This window comes from Mastigoproctus giganteus, chromosome 6 (assembly GCF_048544385.1).
Source record: "Mastigoproctus giganteus isolate SK-2022 chromosome 6, ASM4854438v1, whole genome shotgun sequence".
Taxonomy (NCBI): Eukaryota; Metazoa; Arthropoda; class Arachnida; order Uropygi; family Thelyphonidae; genus Mastigoproctus; species Mastigoproctus giganteus.
Window position 1 is genome coordinate 163,446,635 of NC_143580.1, and position 22,938 is coordinate 163,469,572.

The 22,938-nt window shown below is 35.0% G+C and overlaps 1 protein-coding gene across 1 annotated transcript in view; it reads right to left on the minus strand.

Moving 5' to 3' along the window:
* The window catches only part of LOC150084714 (uncharacterized), a 117,187-nt gene that overhangs the window by 46,354 nt on the left and 47,895 nt on the right, over window positions 1–22,938 (minus strand). The window contains exon 3 of the mRNA XM_090376329.1: window positions 11,123–11,201. Coding sequence (XP_090232455.1) covers window positions 11,123–11,201 — 79 coding nt within the window. The remainder of the gene's footprint in view (window positions 1–11,122; window positions 11,202–22,938) is intronic.

Below are 22,938 nucleotides of genomic sequence, written 5' to 3' on the forward strand. Positions count from 1 at the left end.
TTTCCCCCCTGAAAAATGAGGTTTTTCGTCCAGCAAACAGCAAATTAACCACAGAATACACAATTTACAAACGTGTTATATACGGTTGTTTGTTTGTTAGTTGTAGGATTTTTTTTTTTATGAAAACCCCAAACACAAGAGGTATTAGAACCTATAGTACTTAGTACCGTGCATGGATTGAAGGTTGAGAAGATGAAGAAGATATTTGTTGACATCAGACTTGAACTTCTGTAGACTGTAATTTTCAAGAAATACATATGAAGGAAGGTTGTTCCAGAAAATGGCAGTTGATTGAATAAATGAGGAAGATGAAAAGTTGGTTCTGTGAGTTTGAAGTTGGAGAGTAAATGGATGTTGGCTGGTGGCAGCATGTGTTCGGACTGTTTTGAAAGAGAGCGGGAATTATACAAGCCAATTCAGAAAAACAGTGCCCATGGAAGTATCTGTAGAAAAGGCATGCAGCAGAAACAGTATGTCTACGAGATAGCAAGTGGAGAGACTCTGTTAGAGATGAGTCATTAATTAACCTAACTGCCCTCTTATGAATGGAATCTAGAAGCCAGAGAGAGGTTTTGGGGACACCGCCCCCACATGCGGGAAACAATATTCCATGGAAAGGCGGATTTGCAATTTGTACAGAGTGAACAGCCGTTTGGAAGAAAAGTAAAGCCAAGAGCGAAAGAGAAAACCAAGTTTTTTAGGTGTAGAGGAAGCAGTATTTGTAATTTGCTTGTCTTGTGCCAAGAGAGATTAGAAGTCAGGGTACTCCCCAAAAGAGATATATCATCGTGTCTAGAAATCGGACTGTCACCAAAGATAAGCATGGCAGCAGCAGCAGAAGAATCCTTTTTGTAAGGTATAAGACAAGACTGAGTTTTAGAAGGATTGAAATCAACTAAGTTGTCTTTGCCCCACTAGAGAATTACCTGGATATCGGCATTTAAGGAATTGGTAGCAAATATTCGAGAAGTTGAGGCTGACTGAGCAGGGCAAGGTTTCTCAAAATGGAAAGTGGAATGCAATGTGCTATCATTGCCAAAACTATGGATAAGATTTCTAGTCAGTGGAATAAGTTATTAATATACAAGAGGAAAAGAGTTGGGGAAAACATTAGCATTAGTAGAGGCATATGATGCAAGAAAGCAAGCTTATGCAGCATCAGCCAAAAAAAAACTTCCACTTCACCCCTCCATTCGTTCGAAATACCTGTCCAGCTGAGCCTTAAATTTATTTAGGCTATCAACTACCACAACAAGGGATGGAAGTCCGTTCCACCAACCAACTACCCACTGGCCAAAGGCAAATTTCTGCACATCTATCCTACATCTGTCTTTCCTCAATTTGAATTTATGCCATCTCAGGTAAATATTCTGAGCAAGAGGAAGAATCCCATCAGCATTGAGCATGCTTAAACCATTCAATGCTTTTTACACCTCTACCAGATCACCTCGCCAGTGCCTAGTCTCCAGACACTGTAATTTGCAAAACTTGCCTTTCTTCGTAAGAGCAACATTTTGTTCCATTCACTAATCTTGTTGCCCTTCTCTGTACTCGTTCCAGCAGCTCTACATCATTCTTGAAATGAGGCCTCCAGACCTCTATACAGTACTCTAGGTGTGGCCTGACCATTGCCTTATACAAGGGAATAATCACCTCCTTATCCCTGCTAGAAAAATTCATGTATATCATTGACAAGACACCATGAGCTACTCTTGCAGCCCATTTGCACTGCTCAGAGAACTTCATATCTGCCTGCACAATTACCCCCAGATCCTTTTCATTCTCTACCACTGTCAGTGTAGTATCACAGAGTTGATACGTTGCTCTGGGATTGCTGTTTCCCATATATAGTACTTTACATTTGTCAATGTTAAACTTCATTTGCCACCTCTCAGCCCATCTGCTCAACCTTTCCAGATCCTGTTGCAGCAGCATAGTGTCAGTAGTGTTCTTAACCACACTGCCAACCTTTATAACGTCTGCAAACTTGGACATTAAGCTTGATATACCATCATCAATATTATTTATAAATACAGAAAACAATAATGGACCCAACACTGAACCCTGAGGGACTCCACCACGATGAACAGTGTCCATTGATTACCACTCTCTGTCTTCTCCCCCTCAACCACCCCTTTATCCATAGCAGCAATTTGCCTCCAATGTCACACTGCTCCAATTTGTGTAGCAGTCTTCCATATGCAACAGTATCAAAAGCCTTTCTAAGATCCAAGTATATAATATCAAAGTTATTCCCTGCATCCAGTTCTTTTGTGACTGCATCATAGTATCCAATCAAATTGGTCAGGCAAGACTTCCCCTTAACAAAACCATGCTCTGTCCGAGCTATAACTGAAGTCTTGTCTAGATGATCCTGCAGTGCTTCTTTAACCAGTGCCTCCATTAATTTTCCTGGAACAGAAGTTAAACTCACAGGTCTATAATTACTTGTATCAGCCTTTGATCCTCCTTTGTGAATTGGGGTCACATTTGCACATCTCCAGTCTGTGGGTACCCCCCTGAGTCCAAGGAAGCTCTCATAATTATGGCTAAGGGTTTGCTTACTTCCTTTGCTCCCTCCTTTAATATAACTGGATAGATCCCATCCACCCCAGGTGCCTTTCTTGTGTTTATCTTCAACAATTTCTCCTCCACTTTACTCTCAGTTATTACAAGATTCTCTAGCTTACTGCCAGAATTCAACACACCTCTGGCATTCCCCTCGCTGAATAACTCCTCATGTGTGAATGTCGATGCAAAATATTCATTTAGTTTGTTAGCTACCTGAGCAGGATCATCAACAGTTGACCTATCGATATCAAGTGGACCAATCTGATTCATCCCCTTCCTTCTAGAGTTTACATAAGTAAAGAACTCTTTGCTGGTTTTCTTTGCATTCCTTGTCAAAGATTTCTCGTAATCTGCCTTCGGCTGCCTAACCTCCTTGGTAACTTGGTTACAGATCAACTTGTATCTATCATAGGCTTCTGTGTCACATGTTAATTTGTATGTATCCCATGCATTTTTCTTCTCTGCCATATGTCTCATTAGTTCATCTGACATCCATTTAGGCCTAAACCTTGAACAATATTTCTTAGTTGGTATGTAAAGCCTAGTAGCTTCCAAGATAAGTTCTTTGAAAGCTTCGCATTTTGAATTTCCTGTTGATAACATCATCAGTTCGTCCCATTGTATAGAATTTAAATACTGTCTCAGTCCATCGTAGTTGCCTTTACGAAAGCAATAACCCTTCCCTTTACCCCTAATGGTAGTTACCTCTTTGAGTAAATCCCACTTCAGCACACTGTGATCACTGCCACCTAGTGGTTCATTTATCTGCAGATTCTTAATGCATAAAGAATCACTACTGATAATCAAATCAAGAGTATTACTCCCTCTAGTTGCCTCCCGAACATGCTGATGTAGAAAACAATCATCCAATAAATCCACAAAAGCCTTGCTAGTGTGTGAGTGACCAGCCCCCAATTCCAGTCAATACCTGGGAAATTAAAATCCCCCATTATAAGACTCTCTGATTTACTGGCCCACTCTATTTCCCTGTACAGTTTCTTATTATACTCATCAGAGTCATTAGGCCTATAGCACACTCCTACTCTCAATTTTGATGTTTTGAGCAATACCTCAAATTCATCAAATTTATTTACTAAACTCCTAGCATTGGTGTACACACAACTATACATGCACCTGTTTCTATTCTTAGCTACCCTAACACAACCCATGTGTTTACTTGTACCGCAATGACTCCCAGCAGTCTCTGAAATATTCTGCATCTTGTTTTTCAGGCTTCTGCTCATTCCAATAGAAGCAGTGCAAGAATCTCTTTCACCTCTGCCAGTGGCTACTGTTAATCTATTCGTCTTTGTCCCCTCCCAAGCTAGCAGTTTTATGTGCACAAAGTAAAATAAATAGAAAATAAAACAACTTTAATTCCACAACCAAAGTAAAATTTCACAACTGCAAGTGAACATATTTTTAGCTCAGGCACTGGGCATTTTGCTGTCTATCACTTTCATCCATTCTAAAACGTTAATTGATCACTGGTTCGTATGGTAAGAGCAATTCACACTTAATAAAGTTTACTGACAGCAATAACAAAAGAGGGAAATGTATATTATCTACTGTTTAATAACCAAAATCTCTCTATACATTAAAAATTTTTTCTTCATAGTGATATTTATTCAAGCCAATGGGAGAAAGGGGGGGCAATTACATCATTTATTTGGGCCATAACTACTTCCATAATGTTCACCAACCTCGTGTACATGGTTCACTGTCTAATACATGACCAAACCCAGCATCATTTGATGTTCTATTATAATGTTAGCTGATGAAGGGACCTGATATAGTTTTTATATTTGTATAAGCAACAATATTGCTCATGCATTACACAGGTTATTTCCTGATTAGATATCGATCAGTGCGTTTCGACAGGTGTCTGGAATCCGTGACATCTGATTTGCTAATTATATGTAATAACATAGTAATTAACACAATGCCACGACTTAGGTTGTCAAGCATTGATTCTGAGAGAAAACGATGCCGTCATGAGTCTTCATGGAAATATAGAAACATGTTGAAAGGTTACAAACTAATATACAGGGTATCTCAAAAATATTAGTACAAATGTTTAGGGGAGGTAGGTAGGCAACATCTACAGGAATGTGAATTGCATAGGACCCCATAACCGGAAACGTCACAGGAAAGTAGTAGTAGAGGCACAAGAAGCAGAAATGACACAAGACAGTAATTAGTGGCAAACATTTATTTGGCATAATATTAACAATGGAGTACGAGATGGATGCATTTCATGATGTTACAACAGATGCTCAAAGGTTCCACCATGAGATCCGATGCATGCGTGACACCGACGCAGCATGCATTGGTGGATACGGTCGAACACACCTGGAGTTTCTTTGATAGTAGCAGCAGCGCAGACGAGTCTCCATAGGCGATTCATACACGATAGATTTGAGGGGGCCCCCACAGAAAGAAATCAAGGCTCGATAAATCAGGTGAGCATGGGGGGCCAGGCAACGGGTTCACCAAGCCAATCCATCGATGCCCAAAACACCTGTTCAAATGGTCGGGAACACACCTTCCATAATGGGCATGCACCCCGTCATGTTGAAACCAAATGTTGTGTCTCACATTTGCTGGAACATCGTCATGTAACCCTGGTAGAACTTGTTCAAGAAAGATCCAATATTTAGCGGAGTTCATGCGGGATGGTAACAGGTATGGGCCGACTAAGCAGTCACTGACCATACCTACCCACACATTTATTGCGAAGCGATGTATTGCCGCATGGGGGTGCACAACGTGTGGGTTGTCGTGAGCCCACACGTGAGGATTGTGCTGATTGAATAAGCCTTCCCAAGTGAAATAAGCCTCATCCATGAACAAAACATAGGCTTGAAAATTCAAGTCTCGAACACTTTCTTGGAGAAACCACTGCACAAAAGCCACACGTGCAGGATGATCTTGGGGGAGCAGTAACTGAACCCCCTTTGGAGATGAAAGGGGTGTAAGGAATCGTCATGCCAGACACGCTGTACATTGCAATGAGACACTCCTAAGGCAGAAGCAACGGCACATGTGCTGGTAGTAGGATTATTCTGGATGGCATTCAACACACTTTCTTCCATGGCAGGAGTTCGTGTGGTCTGCCCGTACTACTCCTGTTACCTCTAAATGACCCATAATCGCACAAATTTTGATGCACACGTGCAAACAAACGGTGGTCTGGTACATGTCTGTCTGGGAAGCATTCTCCACAAATTCGTTGAGCGGCTCGTGCATTGCCCTCTGCTAATCCATACACTACGTGCATGTCTTCCAGCTCACAGTTCATATATTGATGCATGCTCTTCATGCGGCAACTACTGCTTGAATGAGTAAACCAGAAATTTTCCCTGATGAACAGCGCCGTCTACCGACTTACAGTGCCGTTTCTGGTTATGGGTTCCTCTGCGATTCACATTCCTTTAGATGTTACCTACCTTCCCTAAACGTTTGTACCAATATTTTTGAGACACCCTGTAGAATAAGTTTAATGACGACGGAGCAAGTGGAAAATCAATGCTACAAAAAGTGGGTAGCTAATATGGATGAAAAACAGGCCGAAATTCAGCGAACTGTTAAATGGCTCAGACATAATGTAAGATCTTCACAAGATCCCGATAACAAAGAAAGCACTGAAGTATCACATTGTGATTCAGGTGATATGGTAGATGAATTGCAGCGGATTATCTTTTCATGGCGAACTCAGCAGAGCTGCACATTCGTGTTATCACAGAGGGAAGGTATGTTTGCCGATGGCAGATACTTTAAAGTATCTGCCAGATGCTTTAAAGATTTTGTTGTTTGACAACATGGAAAAAAACGGAGACACTTCTGAGAAAACATTCAAGTCTACAACAATCTTTACGCCTTTGTGTCTTTTAATGCCGAAAACATGGACTTTCAAGGTGGCGGTGACCCTTATACGATGTGAATACGAGGAGGTGCTATGGCGAAAGGAATGACAAGTTTAATGTCTATCAGACATTCCACAATTGGTCCACATCTACTATTATGATGATGGAGAAGCAATGATGGAAAGAGCTAAAAGTGTGAAAAGGACTGATATAGACTTGAACGTTTCCTAGTTCGACTCTACATCAGTGGGGATTGGTGCAATTGAAGTGGTTATTAAAAAGCAGACAATATCCAAAAAATATGGATATTCTCTATCTCTTGAAGGTATGTACAAATATATGTAATAAACAAACTGTGCCATTTTTATGCATAGTTACACATCAAACTGTGTAATGGAACTCAGTAATATCAAGTGCGAAAAATTTAGTAGATTGCTTCATAGCACAATTTTTATCTTTCTCATGTTGACTAAATTAACCCATTGACTATATATTCATGAATATCTATTTTAAATGAGAATTATAAAAATTCTGCACAGTATTAACAAATATGACTAAAAATCCTCTTGATTAATTAATACCAACATGTTTTGAACTTTTATGTACAGGTAACCCTCGTATAAAACGGTTATTAGGTTCCTGTAAAATGTTGTGTTGTTCGAAGCCGTGATATATATGGGACTAAGAAAAAGTACAAAAAGGGGGGGGTATGTTCCAAAAGCTAACGAAAATACTCCATTTTGTTAACAAAATCTCAACTGTTTGTTAACATCATTGTTAAATGGTGTATTTAACAATGGTGTTAAATACACCATTCTAAATTTCATGCATTTTCTGCTCTCTTTAAAAAATCAGTAATGTGGGTTTGTTTGCTTTTGCTTGATAAATCTTTGTGAATTTCATCGTATGGAACTAAGCATTTTTGAAGCTCCCTTTTGAACTTTGGGCTCCTTTCATTCAAGAATCTGCATTAAAAAAATAAGATTCTAATTGCTTGGCTAACTTTATGCCTTCCCGTATGTTTTTCAGTGTAAAATTTGGAGGTTTAGAATTTTCATCTACTGCAGGGGTGGCCAACTGAATTTGTGATGCAATCTACCTTTTTCCTTCAAAATGTGCCGCAATCTACCGTCTCAAAAATTTCACTGCACAAGGTTAAAAAAGTTAATCAACACATATTGAAAAATGTTGTTTATAAATTTTAAAATTCAATACAATTCAGATTTCTTATTTTAAATTCATATGTATTTAAAATTTTAATTTATGCCAAGTGTGTGTGTCTTCATGTCATCTGCCAAGCTTTCAAAATCGGGGATATACTGTGATAAGTCCAACCGTAAAGAATCTTCTGATTACGGAATCTTCTGTAAGAGCATAGCGATTCTTCGTCTTTGTTAGTTTCAAATACGAAAAGGCTGATTCACACAGATATGTGGAACCAAAACAGGAATTTAAAAGTTCATTGCATTTTTTTACATTTGGGTACTTTTCTCGGCAAACATATTTCCAAAAGTCTTCTTCTGATGATCTGGCTTTTAGGAAGATATCGTTTCACAATGTAATAATTTCATTTTCAAGTAATATTTTCTCCACGTGAAAAATCACACCGATTTTTTCTGAAATTTGTTTTGTATCTAAGTGGACATTAAATGGATAAGAAATATATTGAACAATGTCTTCAATTGTTTTAAAATCACTGATTCTGGTTTCAAAATCGTCCACAACATTCTCAATTTCAGAAACATATTTCTCACTATTAAATTTAAAAACAGGATATTTTTGCAAATGATCGAGTTTTTTATTTCTTTGGGATCTTAGCCATTGCCAAAAATTGACATTTATGTGCAGAAATACTACTAGTCATGTCACCCACATTTTTTTTCTTGTAATTCCAAATTGAGATCACTTAATTTACTGCTAAAATCTGCCAAAAAAGCCAGATCACGCAACCACTCCGTATCTTGTAGCTGCTGATAATCATCTCCCCTTTGATCAACAAATTTTTTAATTTCGTTCAGCAAATTTCAAAATCTCTGTAGAAACTTACTCCGACTCAACCACCTCACATCTGTGTGTAATATCAGTCCAATGGCTCCAATGTTTTTTTATTTATTTATTAATTTTTTTTGCAAAGTACTTACTCTTTCAAAGAACAAGTATTCCCAGTATCTACAATTTTGAGACAATTTTTTTTTGTTCTACCATTGTACTAAATCTGTTTAAACTTTAAACAACTTAGGTGTAACTGGTTGGTTAGAAAAAATTGCTTACAGGCAATACACTTGCCATTGTACTTATGATTATGCAAACAGGTTAAACACAAAAATAAGTCAATTTTTTAAATATATATATTAAAAAAGTTGACTTATTATTATATTATATGTATTAATATGTGCATACATATAATATATAAATCATAATATATGAATAATAGTGCATAATATATTTGCATATATGCATATGTGTTATGCACACATTTTTTACAAACACCTACAATTTATAAAATTACAAGAAATATAATTAATTTAATGCAAAATTTGAGCTTGTATGAATGAAACCAAATTTTAAACCTTAGTTTTAAATTGCTGAGGACCACAATTAAATCATTTTCTGGGAATGATACAATTTCTTAACTTTGTTTTTAATTCTGCCATAGTAGAAAAAACTTGCCTCACATAAATAGGCTCATGTGAATTGGAGGAGTTTTGTGAGGGCCAAGTTACTCAGTTATTTATATTCACCTTTTATTTTCCACAAGAACACCAAATTGTCACCACATTCAATGCCCTACACCTTTAGTATGCTATTAACTGAAAGCTCAAAAAGCTGCTCCTTCATTTCTTCTGAAATTGCTATTTGCTTAATGGCATCCTAATCTGCAGTTTTAAATACCAAAAATTCATTACATGGAAACTTCTCATTAATTCTCTCCCTCAAACCTTATTTGAAGTTTTAAAAGTACAAAGATAGTTAATAACTATAAAACTAAAAATAAAATTTCAGTTGTTGCTGTTGGCAGTATGTTGATATATGCAACTTCTCTTAAGTACCCTCTAAGAAGCCTCTGTAGCTGAGTGGTCAGGAGCGGGAGTGCAGTAGCACACGCTCTTTGAGTAGACCGGGGTTCAAGCCCCTGACTGCTAAATACAGTCAATCTGCCAACCCACACTGGACCAGCATGGCAGATTATGGTCCATTTCCCTCACCATGAATTGTTGAGGAGGCTTCCATCCTGCAGTGGATTGATAATGGCTGCAGTTTACTTCTTTTTTTTTTTATTTTTAAGAATACAGATACCACTGGTTGAGAAACACTGCTCTAGACCAGTGTCTCTTAACCACTGCTCTGCAAGTAATCATCACTCTGTATTCCACACTAAGGAAATAATAAATTTTTACATAATTTATTTACATGTATTGTCTGTATAAATATGAGTGAGATCTTATTTAGTTCATTTTCTGGATTATTTCTATCATAATGTAATATTTATACACAGTAAAAAAAAAAAAAAAAAAGAAAAAAACATTTGTTCTGGTGCTCTGCTTAAATATAGAAATATTTTGTGGTGCTCCACAACATACAGGCCTGGCAACCCAAAGGTCGCGGGTTCGATTCCCGCCTCAGGCTTGGATCAAAGTACTGCAAAAACCTTGGGAGGTGCATTATGGCCACAGAAGCCTATGTGCCAACAAATACCAAAAAAAAAAAAAAAAACAAACAACATACAGGTTGAGAAATGCTACTCTAGACAATGTTAAGAACTATAATTAAAAAATAATTAATTAATTATAGTTTCTGAGAATAAAGCTTGCCTGAAAACAATGAACTTCCCTTTCCTCGACAAAAGGAGATGTGGGTAATGATTCTGATTTCCCTGGCAGGTTCAACCATCACTTGGCTAATACACAGCTACCATTTAAGTCTGACAATTTAATCAAACATTTATGGTAAAAATATGCATATAATGTTTGAAATGGAAAATGAGATTATGTGGACCATTAGCAATTAGAATGGCAATATTTGGAAGCTAAAACAAGATTAAATATCAACTAAAATACATACACATTCATTAACTCTTAAACTGTTTAAGGAAAGCTAAGATGTTGTTGTTGTTGTTATTTGGTTTTTAGGAGCATTAGCAACTAAGGCCATATTGCTCCGGTATATGCGGTGGTCATTCCCTGACCTTTCCACATCCTCTGTATTTGGTGGTGACGGGCTCGAATCCCGGTCTAATCAAGAAGCGTGTGCTATGCACTGCTGCTCCTTCCCACCTGGCTACAGAGGCGCCTGAAAGCTAAGCTAAAGACACTAAGAAACCACATAATAGAAAAGCAAAATGTAAACTTCATTGAGATAGAGATATATTTTATAAAAGTAAATTATATTACTTAAGTCAATAACAAGACACCCAATTACACACAATCCTACCTCACTTTGATGTTTGTATTCCTCTTTGCGAATCATTATCAAGAGTAAAAGAGAAAAGAACTATAGTTGCTTTCATTATATTTTTTCATTACATCTATAATGGAGAGAGAGAGAGAGAGAGAGAGAGAGAGAGAGAGAGAGAGAGAGAGAGAGAGAAAACAAAAACAAAAAAACAGGTTATCCAGTCCAGCCAGAATATCTGGTTTCTCTCCTCTAAATGGTTAATACTACCAAATGAAAAAAGTAAATTCTACCTTTGTTTCTTTTATGCTTTCTCCTGGTACAAGTCTACATAATTGATCGATTGTTTCATTAATGCTCTGATGCCGAATCCTGCAAGAAGAAAAATATTTTTTGTTTTTGTTATTGAAGAATCAAAAGTAAAAAAAAAAGAAAAAAAGTGGCATTTATAGTAGTAATAAGTTATATACAAGATCACAAACCCTTAAAATTATTAATATAGTTTCAAAAATTTTGTCAGCCAGCTGAATTCTTGATTTTTTTTATTGAAGGTATCTCCAAAATCAATCTATTATTTCTTCCAGTGGCTCTTAAAAGAGGCTAGAATAAAAATTATTACTGAAATAAGGCTTGGGAATCACAGCACCTTCGATATCTTGCCCATGGCAGGACAACTAAATAACATTTATTGTAACTCCACACATAAAGGACTATAATATGTTACTTGCATGTGGAAATAAGATTTGCAGAGAAAAACCTATTCATTTGTTTCCTTTGTTTCATAAAAACTGTGATAATAGTTTCATAACTTGTAAAGCATCAAAACTGGACACTAGTTAGTATACTAAAATTTCTACTTCATTCTCACATTGACCTTAGTGTTTAGTCTGATGATAATAAAGTAGAAGCACAAATCATGGTCACTTATGATCAGTATGAATGTCCTTATAAAATCACTGTCCATTTGTGAATAAGGACATAAGTCCACTGTTAATTTGCAACTCCATGGTGCCTGATGCAACCAAGTGTTCAAGTGCGAGACTACAGTAATGTACAATTGTGTTTGAGTAGATGGTGGTTTGAGCCCACATGACTTTTCATTATAATTAATTGTAAATGCCTCTAAAGTAGTAGTAATGCCAGATCAAAAAGAAAAACAAGAACTGTACCCCCTATATTAGAAAAGTACTTACTTTGCAAAATGGATAACCACTGGCAGAGAGGCAACTTGAAATGCATTGAGGGATATTTTAAAACTGGAACATGGGCATAGTTGACTCTGACAGCTTTCAGATTTAATGTATTCAACCCTTGTTGAAATAATTACATTAACCACTCATCTGACTTGCCTATATAAGCTAGGGGCAGACATACCAGCTAAATACAGTCGAACTTGGTCATAACGAGCATCAAGGTAACAACAAAATTTTCTTGTTATAACCATTACTCACTATATCAGTGATGAGTTAAATCTACCTCCTATTTTTTTTGTTCTCAATAACTTAATAAAAACATATATTCGAAAAACAAATGAAATATTAGAAATAAAAAAAATAATATTAGTATATACTTACATATTATTTGTATAAACTATAATACACTTAAAACTAAACACAATTTATTTGTCTGTAATTTTAAAACCATACACTTAATACTAAACACAATTTATTTCTCCATAATTAAAAACAATACTAATTAATATGACATAATTTCAATTAGTCTTTTTATTTATGAATCTTAAAATTGATGTTTGTTTTAAAGATTTCACTTTGATATTTCTCAAGTTTCCCCTTAAAACACTCAATGCATTAAAAGTCTCATTATTTGCCTCAGTTCCTTCAAAAAAATCAACTGTGTCCATTGCACGTTGAGCTTGGGAGATTGTCAGCACTAATTTTGATTCACTTTCACTTGTCATCATCACAATCATTGTCTTTATGGTCTTTGTTGAGCACAGCATCTACAATGTCACTCTTTGTAGGAAGACCACTAGTTAAAAAGTTGTCAGACTCATACAAATTCATCGATGTTATTATTAAAACCTACAACACTGTTAAGCAGCAACCATTCAGATAATGGTAAGTTGTTTTATTTGTTTCCATCATCTTCATCTATGATTGAAATTTCATTTGAATTTCATTTTGATTTCTTGAAGCAATTCAATATGGTTGTCAAAGTAACATTGTTCCACACATCATTCAATAAATTTATAGCACCCAATATCGATATAGACCCGTTAAGTTTCTGTTCTCTTTTACTGATTAGATGTAGAACTATAAATCTTTTATAAAATCCTTTCAAATTCTTGATTACACTCATGTCCATTGGTTGTAAAATTGATATCAGATTGGGAGGCAGAAACACTAGCTTAATGTTGGACAAATTTTGAATCTAGGGGATGTGCAGGACAGTTATCAACTAGTAATAAAATATTTATCTTCTTTTTGAATAGCTCCTTATTCCAGTCATTATGTATTGCCCAAAAATATCCGAAGTCATCCAAGCTTTCTTGTTTGCAGTGTAATCCACGGGAAGTTTCCTTATGATTTTGAAACACCACGGTTTTAGCAAATTTAAGATAACGTTTTTTTTTTTTTTTGTTTTGTCGGTTCCTGTCATATTTGCACATACGAGCACCATCAAGCGAGTCTCTGATTTTTTTTCCATCAACACATTTCCCCCCTTTGAATTTAAATGTATTTTTAGGTGTCAAATTATAAAAAAAGTCTTGTTTCGTCAGCGTTGTACATGTTTTCATCATTGAAATCTTTTCATATGCCATTACTGGATCTGCAGATCAAGATTCTCTCCATTCATTTTTGCATAAATGATGTTATGCCAGTTTTTAAATTGATCCAGCCAACTGTTGTTACATACAAAATCATCGTGTCCAAATTGTTTAGTAAATTTTTCTGCTTGAGCCTTCAAGATCGGACCGTCTATTGAAAATGCAGCACTTCTTTGTATAGTGAACCATTGAAGCAATGCTTCGTAGACTTTGTAAACTCACACTTTTAATTTTTTTTTTTTTTTTACTTATGTTCTTTTCCAGTGCCAATATGTAAACCTGTTTATTCATCCACAATGTCAATACTGTTGAAGTGGACAAAGAAAACTTTTTGCACACTTCAAAATTTTTTGCACCATGTTCTAACTCCCAAATAATTTTGGCTTTTTCGTGAATCAAGAGACACTATATCTTTTGTTAGTAGACATGCTTCAGAAGGAAGGTTTTGCTTCTAACTGATTTTATTTTAAAACGACAGTAAAGTGATCTGCATACAAGCAATTATCAATTATCGTTTCCAAAATTCTTAGAAGTCCCGAAATAAATTTATGGTTCAGTGAATACAAGACAATCTGTAAATAGGGTAATGCGACCATAGAAATTACACTACTGTATAGCCCCTGTCCCTGAAAGGACAAGGTTAGGTCATAAACCGGCCCCTCATCCAATATGGGTGGTCATAAAAGCTAAGTTGCCCTTTCATTTTTGTCTTCCAAGAATTGGGTTTTTTTCAACTACCCGAGCAATTAAGAATGTTTGCATAGTTACCAAAATTTGTATGGTATATCTGTGTAGTATGCTTGTTATAACAGTGAGTGATTGTATGGAATACACATAAATTAAAATCTCGTTAAAACCAAGTTCGAGTGTATCACTTTGCCCACATGTGGTATGTGTACCATGAGCTTCAACAGCTGTTTTCTTTTGAATGCAGATATTTACTAACTACTAGCTATCAAACATTATGTGGTATGCTTGTAAGATGATGTCATTTTTTTTCTATAATCATAATGTGGCTACTGTTCACTAAATGACTATTTTCATCAAATCAATAATATCAACATGCATGTTACTTTCTGCATGGATACATAGGTAAAGACTTCTTCAGCTAGAATTGGGATATTTGCTTTCATAATTTTATTATTACCAAATATAACAAAAAACTTTTCTTCTAAGAGCAGGTATCATGGTTACTTTTATAAAAATTATATTGATTTTTGTAACATAAACTGATAACAGCAAATCAAAAATCAAAATTTCACTTGGTGATTCACGTTCTGAGTCAACAGGTATTTTAAATTTATCAGATAATACTAGTTCAGAAGATGAGAATCATGATTTTAGTGCAGCTAAACAATTTTGTATTGTAAATCAAGTATTGTAAATTTTGCTTCAATCAAACTGTAAACAAAAGAATTTCAAACATACCATACCCATATTTCAAGTGATGGCCATATTATTTTAAGATGGGTGGATCAAAATAGAGGTATGCTTGTCAGAGTGTATGGTGCACTTAACCCCACCCAAAAAGAAATAATTTAAATTTGGTTTGAATCAGGCTGTAAACAAATGAGTTATAAATAGGTTACACTTAAATCAAATGGTGACCATCTTGTTTTAAATTGGTGAATAAAATGAACACCGTCCATCAGGGTACTTGAGCATCCCAATGGAGGGAGGAAGGGGCGGAGAGAGAGAGAGAGAGAGAGAGAGAGAGAGAGAGAGAACAAGTGAGTGAGAATTTGGACACAGATACATAATCCAGTGAGTGTTTGAAAATAGTCTAGAAAGAGGTGACAGCTTTAAAGATAAGTTTTTGTGAAAGTTTTTGTGCCATCATTTCATGGAACCATTCAGAATAGTCTCTAGTGTACCTTAGGTTGTGAACCTCTGGCATAGTGCAATGTCTATTGATTGCCCTACTATAGTAAAAAATATTTAGAGAAAACAAAACAGAAACAAAAATGAGATAGCCTTCCTAAAAAAAACCAGCAAAGACTTCTTTACTTATGTAAACACTAGAAGGAAAGGAATGAATCAAATTGGTCCACTTGATATCAATAACACTATAATGACATCAGCTGCTCTCTGTTAATTTATATCTTATAATAAGATTAAGAGCATCCCAGAACCATTTACTAGGACACTCAATCTTGTTTCATCTTTATTAGGTCCATTCCACACACACACATCTAAGGAGAACAAAGCATTTTGTTGATGGAACCCAAATCGTTCCATGCCAGCTACATGTGTCCAGTTACACCTCTAACATGGATGAAACTGGACACCAACTGCCTTTGTTAAGTTGAATCATACCCTTTTCCAAGTGATTTAAATAAATCAGTTTAATATGTAAGTCAGAATGTTACTTGTTATATTCTTGCCCTAAACATTACCAAAGTAGTGACTGTATTGAAGGGCATGTCCACATACAGATAGATTATCAAAAAAATAATTCAATAAGTGGAAGAACAATAAAAATAAAATAAAAATAAATTTTTATTTTATTTTTATTGTCTGCTGAAAGCTGACAATTATTCATTGAAAATTTTTGAATTTGATATAACAAGGTAAAACTTGTCATATCATTATATATGAAATAATTTGAAACATTAACAAATGGCCATATGTTGCAGATGAATTGTTATTGTTATTTGGTTTTTAGGAGCATTAGAAACTAAGGCCATATTGCTCCGGGATATGCGGTGGTCATTCCCTGACCTTTCCGCATCCTCCATATTTGGTGGTGACGGGCTCGAACCCCAGTCTAATCAAGAAGCGTATGCTACGCACTGCTGTCCTTCCCACCTGGCTACGGAGGCGCCCGTTGCAGATGAAGTTGTTGACTGAAAGTACATTTGTACACGAAAAGTAAAACGTGAGGGTCATTTAAAACCCATGAGTATCAGCCCAGGAGAGCTGAACCTTTGGAGTTTCATGAGTACCTGTTAAAGAACTTAAAACTTCGCACAGATTGCAGATTTATTATTATTATTAGCTATATGGTGCAAGGAAGCCTGAGGCTTATGCTGCAACAGCAAAAAAAAAAAATAAATAAATAAAAAATAAAAAATAATCCCTAGTTACCCTGAGAGAGAGAGAGAGAGAGAGAGAGAGAGAGAGAGAGAGAGAGAGAGAGAGAGAGAAGTAGAAGGGAATCACCAAGAAAGAGAAGAATGATGATATCCAGCTCAGGACCCTGGGTGTGCCAAGCCCATACTCACTAGACGTGAGCCCCTTTTGTTAGTTTTGTTATGTTAGATTTTACTATATCACTTTTCTATTATATTATATTAGTACAAATAATTATGTAAAAATTGCAACCCCATTTTTCTCCAAAGATCAGAATTTATTTCAAATTTTAACTTTTCAATTTTGCTAGGTACTGGTAGAAAAAACAAAAATGTTTCCACAGCAAGAATTTTATTTAGTGCCATCTCAAATATCAGATGCTCATCTGCTCATACCACACAGTAGAGGGACAATGGCTCACCGGCATTTTTGACTTTTGGAATTGTGCTATATTATTTTGTGGCTATAATTCATAATCTTCTTATTTTGGAGAACATGCTTAGATTTATTTAGTCCTGTGCTACAATGTGGCAATACATGTATAGGCACAGAAGCAATGTTCCCGGAAATTTCCCAGAACATTAAATTGTTTTAAATTCATTTTTTAATATAAGGATAAGTAATAATGAGTTATGAGATATTGATTATGGATTATGAAAGAGTTATTGCAATTCCAGGCATCTCATCTATCCTCAAGTAACACTCGGCAATTGACACCATGGTTGCCAAATCTCGTGCTTGGTGTATTATCAATTCTACCAAATTCTCAATTTTATTATCAATTACTCAAAAAAATAAAATAAATAAATAAAATAATATATATAGAATTGAATTCACTCTGCTAGGCACAGTCTGCATCACACGGAAACCCAATTCGTATTGCAGTATCCTATGATATGTAAGCAAACAGGAATGCTAACTGTTAGTCAGCATTCCTGTTTGCTTACTGTTAACTGTAAGTCAGTTAACTGAATGCTAACTGTTAGTCAGTCTTATGAATAGAATAAGAATATTTAAATGAATTTGACTTTTTGTAGGATTTAAAATCTCACACTTGTAATATTACTTTATTATTAATAAATATCACCATTTTAATTACCAAAATACTAAATGATTATCTTTATTACCAAACAAAATTTTAATTACCAAATTCTTGCCAATTTGGTAATTGGCAAGAATATCCTGCAAGATATTGTTTCAACCCTGCAGCCAGTAAAAATTGGTGCAAAGAAATTATGCAACCATGATGCAGCTCTGCTAACTGCTGGAGTATTTGCTCTCATTAATGAGTTACAATAATAAAAGTCAGAATTCGCCGAGGAGATGAAAATCTCTTTTATAAAACAGATTAATGAGAGAAGGAATACGACTTTGGTCGGCCTGCTTCAGTATTTAAATACTGGGGAAAATTAAGTGAATTCTGCAGTGACTCCTGGCCTCCCATCTTTACCAAACAAAGAATCATTATTTGAATTTGCTAAGATGACATTGATTAGACTTTTCAAAGATGAATCTCCATCTAGCCCCAACTCTTCACAATCAGTAGATGAAGAAAATCAAGAAATTGCGCAACCTATGACATTGAGAGACAAGTTAGAAGCAGTGATTCAATCTAAGATAAAACTTGCACAATCTTCAGCTTTTTCTCAGAATCACAAACAGTGTTTAGATTTGGTTTTGAAGCAAGAATTGCAATTATTTGAGGCAACTGGGGACAGAGCTTCCAACATTATGCATTCACTAGTTGATTCACTAAAAACCATTTCACCGACCTCTTAAGAATGAGAGAGAGCATTTTCTGCAGTCGGTTTATTTATCACAAAATTGAGAACTAGCCTTAGTGATAGGAGTATTGATGCTTTTGTTTTTTTAAGGAGTTATTATCAAAATACATTAAAAAATTTTCATTTCTGATTGTAAATGTCGAAATTTTAAATAAAAAGGCTTCATTTTTTTAAAATAAAGTTAATTTTTTTTTTTTTTTTTTCACAAAGAAATTTTAGTTGTAAATAAAGAAATATAATGTTCTAGTCTTTCTTTGTTTCCTGTAAATTGTTTAATTTTTAAATATATAAACCTAAACAGTCGAATTTTCTAAATTTATACAACCATCCCCGAGAATCGGTAAAATTTCCTGGGAAGGAAAAAACTATATTTGAGGCCCATTCTCCTCTCCACCCCATTATTGGGAGTGAGGCCAGCTACTTTGTGGGAGTAATTTTCAAACCTGATGAGTAGGTATTTTTTTTATTTCTTAGAAATTAATGTTTTTTTTTTTATCTTATGTTTGAGATTAGTAGTGAAGTTATTATTTATGTTTATCTGATAAAGTAGGAAATTGTTTCTTATCTCGGCTTGAAAACTGCTCAAAAACGAGAGTCAAAGTAGGAAAGAATTCTGCCAACACTGTTCAGTGTTTATTGCATCAATATAAGAAATGACAAATACTATTTAATATTCTTTTACGTAATTCCATAAGAGTAATATTAATATTAGAAGTATTTTTTTTTTTTTAACTCTGAATTTATAAGGAATATGCTTTTATAACGTAACTATATAACAACAGGTAACATAACTTTATAGTGTAGTATGTACTACTATCACGTAAACGGAATAGTGTAGCATTATTATTATAATTACGTATCTTAGTTTGGTGTGGTATTTTTAATTTAAATTTAGACTAAAATCATGCCTCAGACTAGAGCAACAAATAGCTCAAAGTAGCAGGAATGCTTTGGCTTGGAGGAGAGATACTGAAGGCAGTTATCCTATGAATTGTGGCTGTATATGGTGCTGTGAAGCTTTCTTTATTGGAACATGATACATCCAAAGGAGATGCCTTTGTGTGTTTTCAGTACAGAGTGTGAGGAGATCAAGCTCAAATTCAAAATTACGTGATGGGTGAATTCAAAATCAAAATTACGTGATGTAAGAACTTGAAGAACAGGGTTGATGCCCCCAAAGGAATTAAAATGCGAGGCCCATCAAGCACTCATGTAGACAATTCAGCAGCATCTCTTCAAGGCAGAACGTGCTGGTCCCATAGGATGTAGTTATTGTCAGTGACTATTGCCATAGAAATTTTTCCTGGTGGTGTGTGTGGGGGATATACTGACACTGTAAAAAAAACTAAAAAGTATAGAAATGGCTAAGGGCAGAGCATTTTTTCAGTTAAAATGATTTGGTAATATGAATATAGCCTTAAACTCTGACTGAGTGTAGAGAAATTGTCATGGCAAATGTCAAAGAAACAAAAACATATTTGACTACAATTTTTAGTCAGGTAAAAGAAATGCATCTTTCAAAAGGTTTAATTTATTACATAATAAGAGAAATAAACAACACTATTTAAAAAGAAATATACAACCCGGATAAATTATCACTCATCTTAACCATGTTTTAACTCTGCACAATATACTAAACAAGCTCTCAACAGTACACGTCACTGCAGGCAATGTTAATAAGGTGAGAAATGCCTGGTGTATGGATGGAAATAATTCAGTTTTTGAAAGCAAATCAAGGAATTCTACATTGCTGTCGTGGTCTGGATCAGCAGACCACTTATCAAACCACATCATTGCTTTAGTTTATAAATTTTCTATCTTGTATACATCACTTATGATAGTCATTTGTTCCCTGACCATTCACAATTGAGATTTGTAATCTTAGTTGGATGAAGTGAAAAAAAGATTAAACTGCACACAATTAGCTTCAGAGAAATGGCTTTTTATGGCATTAATTACAGAATCCAGATATCGCTGAAATATCGGTTGACAAAAGTAGTCTTCAACATTTGATGCTCTAGGATTTTTGCACTATATCTGTCTACGACTGTCACACTGATGTGGCACAGTGAACTGGATGTTCAATTTATCAGTTAGCATAGTTACCTTATCAAAAATATAATTTCTAAAGTACTTCTCTGCTTCTTTCCTGTGGAGATTTAATATGCCTAGAAGATTTTCTATATGATCTTGCACTTTAAGGATATCCAGGTGAATGGCTTGAAGTGCTTGTGTAACAAGATTCAAGTACTGCAGAATATGAGGAGATGATAATTAGACAAAATATAAAAGCCGATGAACTACATGAACAAAACAACTGATGAGCCATCTGTTGAGTAGTTCCACTGGCAGTCACTGCCAAAGATGCTAGCTGATTATAGGTTACATATGTTAAAAATTTTCACTAAATATTCTAATACTTTTGTATTTACTTATCCATCGAGTCTCACAAAGCACTGGTATGTTTGGAACTAAGGATCTTCTCATGTGACTCCCACGGAAGAATACAATGATAGCCTTAATATTACCCATAGCACTGCGAAATTCAGTAACTGCATTGAGGTCATTGACTACTAGTTTCAGTCTGTGAGAGGTACAGTTAACAAAAAAAGCTTTAGGATACATTTTTCTAATTTTTCCTTGGACACCATTATCTTTTCCTGTAACAGTGGGTCATGACCCTGACCCAATAACTTCTTAAGACCAAGCCAAATATTCCGATTCATAATGGAATTAGCAATTGTAGAAGCACTCATATCCTCCAGTGAGATTAATTCAAGGAATTTTTCCAATGTGACACATTTACTAGCCATTTCTACAAAGCACACACCAAATGACAACTGTTCTTTTCCAGAAATGTCCACAGTTTCATCTGCCAAAATTGAAAACCCAACAGAGTTGGGTTTTCAATTTTGAATTCTGAATTCTTCACATATTTTGAGGAGTTCATTTTGCATCCAGTGGGAGATGTATCAAGCATTAGCAGCAATGTTCAAATGAGCTTTTAAAATATTATAACCAGCCTCTACACAAAAAGTATAAAGCTCTTATACTTTTCCTTTATTACTTTCCTTTTCTCACAAAGATAAATCATTCATACTACAAAATATTATTGTAGATAAAATAGAAGAAAGTTTTTTGCAGTTTTCTTCCACTTTCATGGAACTATCAAGTTAACAGATAATGTCCTTAGTTGGGTTTCTCTTTACAGCAGGAATATTCTCAGCACCTTGTCAAGCTCCTTTGTGCCATGCAAATGTAATATTATTTTTAGCATACGCACTGAAATTTTTGCATTTTGTGAAAGCACACGTAATGAACATAACTTGATACCCTCAAATAACACTTTAAGGAAACATAATTCAATAAATGCAACGCGTACCTTTTAACTTGGGTGAGTATACTAGCTATGAAGAATTGTGATAACCAAGAATACCTGAAACTTTGGTTTCCACTTACATCCTTTTTAAAATAATAATCATCTGTAGGCTTGAAAACATTCTTTAGCAATTTATATCTGACATCGGAAGAAATGCGTTGTGTTGAACCAATTTAAAGGCCAATATAGTCAGACAAAAATTTATCGGTATCATCTTCCTTACTACTTTTACTTTTTGTTACTCTTGAGTCTATATTTCCAAATTCAATCATGTTATTGTCCTCTAATTTCAGTTTTTTACAACTACTCAACTTCTCCATTGTCTTGTTTTGGTCTTAAATACTTTCTTATATCCATGATGGACTCTGTAAAATCAATGAGAAATATATATTAAAAATAAAAAAAATATTGAATGGAAGCTTTCTGAAATCATAATTAAAATATAAATTCTAGATGAAGTTCTGTAAATATGTTAAAAATATATTAAAATTTCAGTACTGTTTCAGTAATTACAAAATTATGTTTTTCATGTACATGATAAAATGGCAGTTTACAGAATTACATCCAAAAGGCATTTATATTATAAAAAAATTATTTTAAAATTAAATAAAAATTGTTAATAAAACTTACCATGATTAGTTGCTTCTCAACTGGCGCCTCCGTAGCCAGGTGGGAAGGAGCAGCAGTGCGTAGCACATGCTTCTTGATTAGACCGGGGTTTGAGCCCGTCACCACCAAATACGGAGGATGCGGAAAGGTCGGGGAATGACCACTGCATATTCCCCGAGCAATATGGCCTTAGTTGCTAATGCTCCTAAAAACCAAAATAACAACAAAAAATAACTTGTCAACTTGAATGTAGGTTCATATTTCACTAATGTGTAACATACAGGAACGAGGAAACCGTCACTTCTCACATACATCTGATGCTGACTGTAGTCTGTTGAAAATGAGGCTGAGAGATAGATTAACCCAAAATGCATGCACACCAGTGTTGCCGCCAGTAAAATGTAAAATTTTGCTTTCAGTGCACAACAAAGCTGCTAATTTTAAAATTTTTAAAAGTCAGTATTTTGTAAAATTTTA